The 13135-nt window shown below is 37.7% G+C and overlaps 1 protein-coding gene across 1 annotated transcript in view; it reads left to right on the top strand.

Moving 5' to 3' along the window:
* Window positions 1-13135, top strand: part of DNAH11 (dynein axonemal heavy chain 11) — a 372691-nt gene that overhangs the window by 326834 nt on the left and 32722 nt on the right. Inside the window, exons 67-71 of the mRNA XM_071215123.1 lie at window positions 816-980; window positions 2714-2854; window positions 8181-8351; window positions 10079-10201; window positions 11850-12043. Of these exons, the coding sequence (XP_071071224.1) occupies window positions 816-980; window positions 2714-2854; window positions 8181-8351; window positions 10079-10201; window positions 11850-12043 (794 nt within the window). The remainder of the gene's footprint in view (window positions 1-815; window positions 981-2713; window positions 2855-8180; window positions 8352-10078; window positions 10202-11849; window positions 12044-13135) is intronic.

Raw genomic sequence — 13135 nt, 5'->3', positions numbered from 1 at the left:
ACCATTACATTATTACATTAACAAAATTCAAATAATTCCTTAAGAGCATCTATTAACCAGTCCATATTTAAATATTCCCAAGTATCTCAAAAATGTTCTTTACAGTTCGTTTGAATCAAGAATCAATGTCCTTCTATTGCAAATTGTTCTTGTCTCTTTAGTCTCCTTTATTCTATAACAGTCCTCCCTCTTTTTTTAATGCCAGTGATTTGTTAGCAAAACTGAGTCATTTGTCCAGAAGAAAGCCCTGTATTCTGAATTAGGCTAATTGCTTTCTTCTGGTGTGACTCAACAACTTGTTCTTCCACATACAGTATTTTTCTGTGGGCTGATATTTCGATCTAGGGGCTTGAGTTGACTCTGGTGATTTTTAGCTATAATTCTTCATGTGTGATGCTGTTTTCTTCCTGTTGCATTATATCTTGAGGTGTATAACATTGTGCCACTTACTGTGATGCTAAGAAAGATTACTGGGCTTGGATGTGGTCTGTTCTCACTGTATCATCTAGTCCTTTGCTGACCTGGCTCAGACATATCCTGGCTGGTTTATCTGATGTTCTTTTAAACAAATTATTCATATAGGTTTCTGATAAAATAATTATGAAAAATGTGCATACTCCAGACCCTGGAGTACAACCAGATCTTACTATGCCTTCTGAAATTTTTAAAAGAATTTTTAAAAATTACAATTAATATGGCTTTAATGTTGTATGTTTCATTATATTCAGATTCTATGAAATAGATGATTAAGGAAACTTTCTACTATAAATATCTGTTCAATCACCATTTATAACTCTTCTCTTGGTTTTTATTAGCTGGTTTTGACAAAGCACCAAAATGACTTTAAGATCGAGCTGAAGCAATTGGAGGATGACCTCCTTCTGCGCCTTTCTGCAGCAGAGGGCAGCTTTTTAGATGATACCAAACTGGTGGAGAGACTGGAGACAACAAAGGCCACTGCTGCTGAGATAGAGTGCAAGGTAAGAAAGAGCAAAGGACACCTGAAGTTCTGTGTCATTCTGCTTGAATGAAGTGCTGGAGTTGAAGTGTAATCAATTCCTCTAAGAGGTAATTCCTCTAAGAGGCCTAATTTGTTGTTGGGTTTGAGTCATTTAATAAAGTATCCTTAAAAATTGGATCATTTGAGATTCTGAATGGAGATGAAGATGATCAAACTTGTGCTTCTCCTAATTCAGCTGAGAGCCAATCATTCAAGCTATGCTTTCATTATTATTTTCTAAGTGACCAAATTTGAAGAAGATTGGGGCCTGTTGACTTATATGGTCTAAAATCTAAAAATGCTTAGTTAGCATCCATCTCTGGCAAACTGATATCCGACAGTCTCACAGTAGGTTTCCCATATGGTTGTATATTTTAGAGAAAAACTTAGAGCTGAAGTTTTGTTTACAGTCCTTCAGTGGTGAGTGACTGAGCAAGGGATGGTCTCCAGCTGTCCAAAACAGCATTATTCAACCTGGGAAACTGTTGTTTCTTAAAAATCCATAGAACTTTTCATTGAGTAGACTTCCTGCTGAATATCCAACATGTGTCCTGACATACCTTGTGCTTAGTGTGCACTTTGGACTTTTACAATTGGCTTTTAACCCTTATAGTTCTAATGATTCAATGAGAGGAACATTTCTTTATTTTCTGGAATGTCCTCATTAGTAAGTAATCTATTAATTAACCAGCAGAGGCTATGTCACCATATATTCAATGTATTTGCCTTAATTTAAGCAAGGAAATGGAATCCCAAATTACTCTCTCCTTTTAAGTAAGCAAATTCTAGGTGGTTCCTAAGATGGTAAAGATTAGAGCAATTAACAAAATTAGGTCTTAGCTTTGAAGTTGAGTAAATTCTAATTGCTTCTTAAAATGTCTCTCCCTATCTTCTTAATATATAGTCAAGTAATGATTTCCCTCCCTGCTCTAGACTTTCTTTATTTCCTTTTATACACAAATATGATGAGTCAAGTCTGTAGAAAATAAAGGAAAATGCCATCTTATGAAGTTATAGGACCAGCAGTAGTCCTAGATAAAAGAAATAGATGTCTGTGCCTTGAATAAAAATGAGTATGTTAACTGATGGTGGTGGTTTTGTTTTTTTTTCCTTTTTTAATTATCCCTCTGAAGGTACCCAGAGGCTAATACAGAAAGATAAGCTAAATGGAAATATATGAGCATATGGATGCTCTTTTGCAAAGTCAGTAGTAGATGGTCTTGAGAGTCTTACTATAAAGGCTTCTTAGTAACCATTGCTGTTGGATGTATTATTGACCTTGGCTGCTTTTGTATACCTTGTTGACCAATAAAGTTATTGGCATTGAACTGACCCAGCAGACTTTTTAAGAGCCATCCCTGGGAGGTGATTCAGCTGGGTTAGTAACCCCTGAAAGAGAGAGGGGAGGGAGAAAGGTGACATTACTCAGGAACAAATCCTGTTGAAACAAAAACAATCAGGTTTGTGTAATCTGTAAGTTATAATACAGCTAGAGAGAGATGTCTGTTTTTCACTGAAAGTTCAGTATATGAAAAAAATTATTCAAAAATTTTAATTTAATCATCTTAGAAAAGCTCAAGCACATGCTTGCCACTCATAATATCTATACTAATAATAAGAGTTTCTCATTTCAGGTATGTCCCTTCCCATCACTTGGCTACGTAGAGTTAATACGAAGAGTATGTTACTTAATTCGTGTTTCTCACAACCCAGGTGATTGAAGCCAAAGAAAATGAAACAAAAATCAACGAGGCCCGAGAATGCTACAGACCAGTGGCAGCGAGAGCAGCTCTTCTTTACTTTGTTATTAGTGATCTCAGAAAAATCAACCCCATCTATCAGTTTTCCTTGAAGGTAATGCTGCACAGGCTGAGAAAGTTTTAGAAGTTCAGGATTTTAACTTGTTTTCAGAGGAAACATTGAATTTGTTTATTTATTTTTATGAATGCTTTATTTTTTCCCCTCTCCTCCCTCCCCCACCCTGCTGTTTTTGCTGTCTGTGTACATTCGCTGTGTGATCTTCTGTACCTATTTCTCTTTTTGTCTTCTCTTCTCATTCTTGATCCTCTAGGATATACCGGGATTCAATCCTGGAGACCTCTGATGTGGAGAGAGGTTCCCTGTCAATTGCACCACCCCAGTTCCTGGTCTCTGCTATGATTCACCTTGACTCTCCCCTCCCTCTCTCTTTTGTTGCATCATCATCTTGCTGCATGACTCACTTGCGCGGGCACTGGCTCACCGCAAGGGCACTCACCTTGCTATGCAGACAGTCACATGGACACTCTGCTCACCACGTGAGCATTTGGCTCACCGTGCAGGCACTTGGCTCACCACACGGGCACTGGTTCACCACTCAGGCATGCTTTCTCTTCTTCTTTTTCAGCAGGAAGCCCCAGGGCTTCCCATGTCCTCCCATATGGTAGGTGGAGGCCTTATCACTTGAGCCATATCCGCTTCCCTGAATTTATTTTTGAGTAATCAGTGCACCCAGTAAAGAGGCATGAGCAGAAGGAAATCATGAGCAAAAGCAAAAACAAAAAGCATTCTAATTCTCTCGGGAAATTTCACTTAAAATTTTTAACAAGGCTTTAAGTTGAACTAGTGATGTGACATCAGAATACATTTGTGCATTGTACATAAACACAGTATAAAGGAGTTTATTAAATATGAGGGAATTCTCCATAAGGTGCCTATGTTTTCTTTTTGAAATTATAAATGTCTTATAAAGAGATTTCCCATATATATTTGATAAAGATGGATTAACAGTAAGAACAACCATTTATTAAGCAGCTATTACATGCAATGCACTTGTATATACTTTGACTCATTTTTATCCCTGTAGCATCCCAACAAGGTACATGATTTTATCCCCATTTTTTAAAAAGAAAATAGTCATTCTCAGAATTAAAAGAAATTAAATAAATTTCCCAGTAATACATATTTGTACTCAAAAGAGTCAGGATTTGAACCTGGGTCTGTTTTAACCTTGTAGTATTCTATCCCCAGGCAGTATTCATTCATTCTGTCAGTCACTTTTGAATCTAATATTTATTGAGATCCATTGTTGTGCCTGCTGGTGTCATTGAGTATACGGTCTTGGAAAAACTATATATCTATATATTTACAAAAGTGATAAGTACAATGAGAGAGTATAACAGGGTGGGAAGCTGCCTTAGCCTGGGGGTTCAGGGATGTCCCCGCAGAGGAAGTGACATTTTACCTGATTCCTGAAGGGTGAGTAGGATATAGATCTGTGAATTGGGATAAAGAGTATTCAAAGAAAACGGTGTGAAAGAGTTTGGAGATTCCAGGCAGTGAAGTGAATCTGTGAGGCTGGAAGTTAATGAGTGAGAAAAGTGGGCAAGTTATGAATCTAGAGAGGTGGGTGAGGACTAGATTGTGAAGGACTTTGGATTATGTTCTCCGTGTAAGAAGAAGCCATTGCCCTTGAAAGGTGTTAAAGAAAGGACTGATGTGGTAACCAAAGACTCAGAGAGAAGTGAATAGACTTAAGATGTGATGTGGATAGAATCGCCAGCCCTTAAAATGGATTGGATATGCATAGTGACAAAGAAGAGACAGTGAAGTAGGTTTCCTAGTGATGTGCATATATGCAAAAATTCTGAGAATCATAATGTGGAACTGACAGTATATATTCTGGAACTGGGACAGTACATAAGGAGAGTAATAATATAAAAATTAAATCAGTAATGGAAGGCCAATATTACCCAAATACCAAAAGCAAACTAAGACATTATAAGAAAAGAAAACTACAGAACAGAACCTTTCATGAACCTAGATGCAAAACTTCTCAATGAAAGATTGGTAAGTTGAATTCAGCCATATGTAAAAAGTATAATCATATTATTACCAAGTGGAATTTATGCTAGGAATGCGAGTTGGTCTAATCTTCAAAAATCACACAGTACATTTCACCACATTAACAGAATAAAAGAAAAATATAATCATTTCAATTAATACAAAGAACTTGACAAATTTCAATGCTGATTCATAATTACTAAAAGAAAAATGCCTCTCTGTGAACTATGAAGAGAAGGTAATGTCTCATCATGAAAAAGAGCATCTATGAAATCCTACAGCTCACATTATATTTAATGTTGAAATATTCAATGTTTTCCTTTAAGATTGAGAACAAAACAAGGATGTCTGTCCTCACCACTTCTATTCAACCTTGAACTGGAGGTAACAGACAGTACAATAAGATAATACAAGGCATAGAGATTTTCTGAAAGAAAAAAAGACTGTCTTTTTTCACAGGTTACCTAATCATATATGTATAAAAATCCTAAGAAATCTATAAAAATGTGACTAGAACTAAGAAATGAGTTTTTAACAATGTTGCAGGATATAAGGTCAGTATTCAAAGTGTATTGTATTTCTATATATGAGGTACAATCAATTGGAAAAATGAAATTACTCAGCCAAAACTATTTACAATAGCCTTCAGAAACATGAAAACACTTAAGGATAATTTTAATAAAATGCACGCAAGATCTGTACACTATAAACTACAAAACATTGTTGAGAGAGATTTTAAAAGACCTAAATAAACGAAGATACCTTGTATATGGATTGGTACACTCATTATTATTAAGATGCCAGTTCCCTCCAAAATGTTCTATTGATTCAATTCTATCTCAACCAGTATCCCAGAAGATCTTTTTTGTAGAAATGGGCAAGCTGATTCAAAAATTTATTTTGAAATGCAAAGGGCTTAAAATAGCGAAACAATTTTGAAAAAGAGCAGCAAAATTGAAAGACTTAAAATACCTGATTTCAAGGCTGCACTAATCAAGACAGAGTGGTGTTGGCCTAAAGTTAAATACATAGATCAGTGGAACAGAATAGAGAATCCAGAAATAGACCCACACTTGTATGGTCAATTGATTTTCAACAATGGTATCAAGACAATTCAATAGGGAAAAGATAGTCATTACAACAAATAGCCACATGGAATAAAATGAACCTCCACCAGTACATCACATAAAGATTAACTCAAAATGAATCAGCTAAACTATAAAATGTCTAGAAAAAAATAGAAAGACTTGGACTTTGGATTGGGCAAAGATTTCTTAGAACACAATGGGAAGGAATAAATTAATTAATTGGACCTTATCCAATTTTAAAATTTATGGTCTTCCAAATACAATGTTAAGAAAAAGAAAAGGCAAACCACAGACCAATATAAACAATATTCACAAAACATCTATCTGACAATGAACTTGTATCCAGAATATATAAAAAACTATTACAGCTCAGTAATAAGGCAGACAACTCAGATATTATATAAAAGATTTGAATAGACATGTCATATAATGAGACATCCATATTGTCCATAAGCACATTCAAAATGCTCAACAGTCATCAGAGAAATGGAAAATAACACAATGAAATATTATTATATACCCAGTAGGATAGCTAAAATTTCAGAAGGCTATCAGTATCAAATGTTGGCTTAGATTTGGAGTCACTGCACTTTCTCACATTACTGGTAGAAATGCAAACTGGTAAAACCATTTTGGAAAACAGTTTGGCAGTTTCTAATGACCTAAATAAGTGAAGATGCCTTGTTTATGGATTGGTACACTGGTACATATTTACAATATGATCCAGGAATTTTATTCTAGATGTTATTCAGGAATAACATATGTCTATACCATAACTTTTTCATAAATAATCTTAGAAACTTTATTCCTAATAACCACATTTTGGAAACAACCCACAGAAATAACAAATTGGGTATATCCATACAGTGAGATACTACTCACAATATGAAGATATGAATTACTGTTATACACAACACATGGGTGTATCACAAAGCATTATGGTGAAAAACCAGACACCCATGAGTATATACCTGGTGATCCTATTTATGATAAAGTCAAGAAAAAGCAAAACTAATCAATGGTCACAGAAGGCAGATTAGTAGTTGGCTGGGAGTGGTGGTGGGGACTGACTGCAAAGGAGTACATGGGAACTTTTTGGGGTGATAGAAATAGAAAGATTCTCTATCTTGATTGTAGTGGTGGATGTGGAATATATCCAATTGTGAAAGCTCATTGAATGGTGTACTTTTTTTTTTTAATTTTAAAAATTTATTTATTTATTCCCCCCCCCGTTGTCTGCTCTCTGTGCCCATTCGCTGTGTGTTCCTCTGTGTCCGCTTGTGGCACTGTGGACCTGTGTCTCTTTTTGTTGCATCATCTTTCTATGTCAGCTCTCCGTGTGTGCAGTGCCACTCCCAGGCAGGCTGCAGTCTTGCACGGGGCAGCTCCCTTTGCGCAGGGGCCACTCCTTGCACCCTTATGTGGGGGCATGCCTACATGGGCTGGCACTCCTTGTGCACAACAGCACTGAGTATGGGCCAGCTCACCACATGGGCCAGGAGACCCTGGGCATCAAACCCTTGGACCTCCTATATGATAGGTGGATGTTCTATCTCTTGAGCCACATCTGCTTCCCTGAATGGTACACTTAATAGGGCTTCATTTTGTTGTTTGTAAATTAATTGATTAAAAAATGTAAACCTCAAATTGGTGCTTTTAAAATTCCATCTTACCAAGAGTTTCTCTCTCTCTCCCTCTCTCTCTCTCTCTCTCTCTCTCTCTCTCTCTCTCTATATATATATATATATATATATATATATATATATATATATATATATATTTGACCTTGTAAGGGTTTTCTTTCACTCAAAATATACAGACTTCAAGGCAAATCAGTCTGTCTACCAGCCAATAAACGTGCACACATACACACGAAATCTACACAGCCCCATTATTACCAAGGTATGAAATAGAGTAATAAATATAAAGAATGATCTAAAAAAAGAGATTACCAAAGGGCAGCCCCAAATATATGGGTAGAAGGAGAGGGGATGGTACAGTTCATTTGGCCTAAGTATACCAAAGCTAGGGAGGAGATGTGGGTGGGATTTTGGGAATAAAGGTAGTACTATAATAGAAATAGCAGCTAACATTTAATGAGCACTTACCATGTGCCAGGACCTGTTCTAAGAGTTCATATAATCCTCATAAAAATCCTATCCTGTTCTCTCGTCACAGATAAACCTTAAACTGTAGCCCTGTGTATCTGGGGCTAGCTAGACCTCTGGGCACCAGTTTTGACCTTGTAACAGTCACATTGAATTTCCCAGGCTTTCAGCATGCTGTTCCACAGAGCGATCGAGCAGGCTGACAAGGTGGAGGATGTGGAGGAGCGTGTCTCCAGCCTGATAGAGAGTATCACCCACGCCGTCTTCCTCTACACCAGCCAGGCTCTGTTTGAGAAGGACAAACTCACCTTCCTGTCCCAGATGGCTTTTCAGGTGAGGAACTCAGTCCCTCAAAAGCAGACCCAGAACCACAGTTGCATACCACTGTTCCTTATGCATTTCATTTCTGCTGACGGAAAGCTTGAATGGCTTTTTTGGATGCCCTTGGTGACATGAAGAGCGCTGAGTTCCCTGCAGGGACCGCAGGCCCACGACAGCCTGTGGCTCGGGCACAGTGCACTGGAGGGGCGTGGCATGCCCTGTGTCCCCCCACAGCTGTCACCCTGAAACAGATGGATGAGACGTTCTCCTCCCCTTCTCGGGTCCCGTGAAGAACCTCCCAGGTACTCCCGGCGGGTTCTGGTAGACAGATCCGAGGGCTCTGAGTGGTCCTGGGAATTCCTCAGAGTCACTTTAGGAAACAGCAAGAGGCTAAAGAGCAGGTTTCCCAGTCCCGCTTTCCGTTAGACCTGTCTCTATATACACACTTCCACAAAGGAATTTGCTTAAATATCAGTGGCAGTGATTTTAAAAGTTGAGGACCCCTTGTCCTTTTATTAGCTCTTTTGCTGCAGAGCCCTTTATGTCAATCCAAACTTTGAAGATAGGTCTACATCTTATTTATTTTGTGCCCTCCAAAGTACCTTGCACGCAAAAGGTACTCTGTAACTATCTACTGCTAATGATAAACTACTATTTCTCTTTCAGTTTTCATGGATTCCTTTGCATTATATAAGAATATGGGTGTTGCTGTTTTGTAAAGGATGTGATAAACAGGAGCATGGCATTACAACATGAAATATTTATTTTTGTTCATATTGATATTAACAGTAAAACCATGAATTATAATGCATGATGTGTGCACACATGCATGTACAACTCTGTAAAACTCCCCTTTGGAAGTCATAGGTAAATTCTAATCTATCTCAAGTCCTGACAATCTATGTAAAGCCGAACATTCATATCTGTATACATAGTTACTTGTTTGAAATATATAAAGAAAAATTAATTATCCAGTAAAATATTATTTTGATGCATGTAATGCCAGGAAGCACCAGGAACCAAACCCGGGACCTCCCATGTGGTAGGCTGCAGCTTAATCACTTGAGCTACATCCACTTCCCTCTAGAATTTTAAAATAGCATAAAATTCAAAATTTTTACTTGTTTAATTTGGTAATATGTTACAGTTTCCATGTGGCAATAGTTAATACTTCATTTGTGCCCCCAATAATTAGAAAGTCTAAAGTTTGTTCAAGCTCATTATGTATTTTAGTTGTATGTATATAACAATAATTTCCAATTTTTCTCAATGTCATCTCACAGATAAAACAAACTGCCATATATCTAGTAGTTCATTAGATATAATTTCTATCCCAGGACTCAAATGTTTTGCTAGTTCTACCTTCTGTTTAACAATTCAGTCCATTGTTACCTGAGGCTTTCTCATTCTTTATAAAAAATTTTAAGACAAGTGTGATTTAACAGCAGAAGACTAAATATGAAAGCCTGTTTCAAATATGTGGCTAATAGGCATAGGTTTTAGAATTGGAATAAATCAACCTTTGTGATTATTTTATATTAAATTTCCATTAGTGTTTTGAGATCATCAACATAATCTAACATACCTTATTTAAGATATAGAACGATGGATAGTTACAGGAATTCTCAGCAGACTTGGTTCATCCTAGTCCATAATGTCTATTAAATGGTGACTGCCTCCTGTGAATCATGATGGGCATGTAAACTGAATGACCCTTTTCATTTTTGTGTACCTTCAAGATTTTGTTGAGAAAGAAAGAGATAGACCCCCTTGAATTGGATTTCCTGCTTCGATTCACAGTTGAACACACTTACATGAGTCCTGTTGACTTCCTAACTACTCAGTCATGGAGCGCTATTAAGGTATGTTAATAAAATGGTTTTTCAGATTCTAAATCTTTTTTTAAATCTCAGCTCTCTCAGATTTGGAAATGTAGTTTACAAAGTATGGGTGATATATCAGACACCATTTCATTGTAGAAGTATGCTATATAATAAAATGTTCTTTAAAATTAATATTTGTATTATTAAATGTCCTTACTTGGAAGAAAATAAACTTTTTCTTTTTAGATTTATTTTTTTATTTATTTCTCTCCCCATCCCCGCCACCAGTTGTCTGCTCTTTATGTCCATTCGCTGTGTGTTCTTCTTGACTGCTTCTATCCTTATCAGCAGTACCGGGAATCTGTGTTTCTTTTTGTTGCATCATCTTGTTGTGTCAGCTCTCCGTGTGTGTGGTGCCATTCATGGGCAGGCTGCACTTTCTTTCGCGCTGGGCGGCTCTCCTTACAGGGCGCACTCCTTGCGCACAGGGCTCCCCTATGCGGGGGACACCCCTGCGTGGCAGGGCACTCCTTGTGCGCATCAGCACTGCGCATGGGCCAGCTGCACACGGGTCAAGGAGGCGCGGGGTTTGAACCGTGGACCTCCCATGTGGTAGATGGACGCCCTAACCACTGGGCCAAGTCCGCTTCCCAAAAAGAAACTTTCGATGTGTGTGTGTGGGTAGGAACATCATAAATAAGTATAGTCTTTCAGGATTTTCAATAAAAGTCTAGGAATATAAATGAACATTTTCTCAGTTTACTCGAATGTGGTTTCTTTATTTTGTTTTCCTTTTAATGATATTTTTTCTGAATAGTTTTAAATTATACAATATGGTCTTTTATTCTCATTGTAAAGTATTTAAACCAAATAATGTTGTAGGAAAAAAGTGAAAGTCACTCTTCAACCCCAATTATCAATCCCCTTCTTCCATTTTTCTATCAGAAAATGCTATTGTAAACAGTTTACTTCTCAGACGCTGGGTTCCTTTAAGATGCTGAACACATGCTGAGCTTTCCTGCATTCTTCTTCTAAGGAAGAAATATTTCGGTATATTGAAATTAGCCATTATCCCTTATTTTGTTGTAAATTTAGTTTTTATTTTTTAAAAATAGAATTTTTATGAAAATATCACTTTAGAGGTATAGATTAAAGTTCAGTTGTATATAAGACAGGGTCTCAGCAGAAAACGGCCCAATCAAAGGGGTGATGAGGAGCATGTAATGAAGAGCATATTTTCATGGTATGGGCAAGGAGGGTCAGGGAATCAACCAGAGATGGTGAAGAAAGAGGAGGAAGCAGTGACGAGAATTACTGAGAGGTGAAGTTATGGGAGGGAGCCAACCTGTAGCAGCCATGGCCTTTGGTAGAGAAACATAGTCACCCCCAAACCATGTCCCAGCAGGGAAAGAGCCGGATGAAGAAATACCCCCGCCTCTCTCTCCTTCAGCCTCTCCTGTCGCTGGCAGTGTCTCTTATCGACCAAATTCACTCAGTCCAGAGAATCACGGAGCTTAGTTCAGGTATTCCTAAGCAGGGCAGAAGAGGTGCCGAGTGAAACCGAAGAGGAAAATGAAGAATATCAAGCACAGTTTATCTACACAGGATTAGATGCGTTCACAAGTCGTTATCTCAAACTATAAGTTATTGTACATGCCATTCCTATCTGTTCTCCATTTTATTACAGGCACTAGCCTTTATGGAAGAATTTCGAGGTATAGACCGAGATGTGGAAGGGTCTGCCAAGCCGTGGAAGAAGTGGGTTGAATCCGAGTGTCCAGAAAAGGAAAAGTTACCACAAGAATGGAAGAAGAAAAGTTTAATACAGAAGCTAATTATTTTGAGAGCATTGCGCCCTGACAGAATGACATATGCTCTCAGGTGAGGTAGCCAGCGTTTTTGGAAGGGTAGTTATCAGAGAGGAAACTTGGTCTCAGAGGTTAGGAATAGCTGGCGGAAGTGGAATTATTCAAGGTGTTTACAAGGTTGTATTGATGGGAAGCGATTCTGCTGAGATTTTGATGTTATAATCACTACTCTTATTAAATTTCGCTAAACACTAAACATTATGCTAGTCTTTAGGCAGACTCAGCACATCCTTCCTGAAAAGCGTAATTTCGAAATCAGTAAAGGAGACAGAGAACTGATGGAAATATTCTCAGAAGAGAGATAGGTGTCAGCAGAGTTCAAAGCCAGGAACATGCATTATCCCAGTGTAATTTCCATCGTTTTTTTTTTTTTTTCCTTTGGTGGCATTTTGGCTCTGAAGATTTTGTGTGTCAAACAAAAATGAATTCTCTTCAATATGTCCCTTGTAGTCCTATAACTTTACAACCATCACAATTTAAAAGTAGAAACTCCTGTCTACATCTTGATTCTATTGTCTTTTCTCTCTGCCTTCTTGCCTTCTATTATGCTGTTTAATTCACACAGGTCTTATTCTAATTGAATTCACTAACCAAAGGTTTCTTGATTTCCTTCACTATCATGCTCCTCTTTCTTCAGTAATATTCATGAATATTTTCCTTTGCTCTGTCACATTCAGCCAGTTTTCCCTTTGCAGAAGCCACTGCTGAACCCCTGCTTTACAAGTTAATTCTACTTAGTAGTACTTACTTTCTGCTAAATCTGATGCTGCTAGAAAATAATCTCTGCTTAATTGAGCTTTGCTGTGTTAGAAACACCCCAAAAAGCATTTGTATATTCATGAGAAGCCCAGCGGGCTGGAAAATTGCATTGTGGCAAATCTAATGAACTGTTAATAAGTAATAGGGGAATCTGGCAGGGGATTTGGGGAGACAAAGCCGTAAGCAAGCAGCTGATGGTACTCAGAGAGGGGTTCTCAGTCGCCCCCAAAATGGAATGTAGACTTCTGATCTTTTCAACTTCTAAAGGGGTGGGGCTTCATTGGTACAGTGACTGCATGAATCTACATGGATTCATATTGTCATTCAAACAAGACATTCCATGCAA

This window comes from Dasypus novemcinctus, chromosome 5 (assembly GCF_030445035.2).
Source record: "Dasypus novemcinctus isolate mDasNov1 chromosome 5, mDasNov1.1.hap2, whole genome shotgun sequence".
In the NCBI taxonomy this organism is placed as follows: Eukaryota; Metazoa; Chordata; class Mammalia; order Cingulata; family Dasypodidae; genus Dasypus; species Dasypus novemcinctus.
The sequence above is the reverse complement of the archived record's forward strand: the minus strand, read 5'-3'. Positions and strand labels throughout refer to the sequence as shown.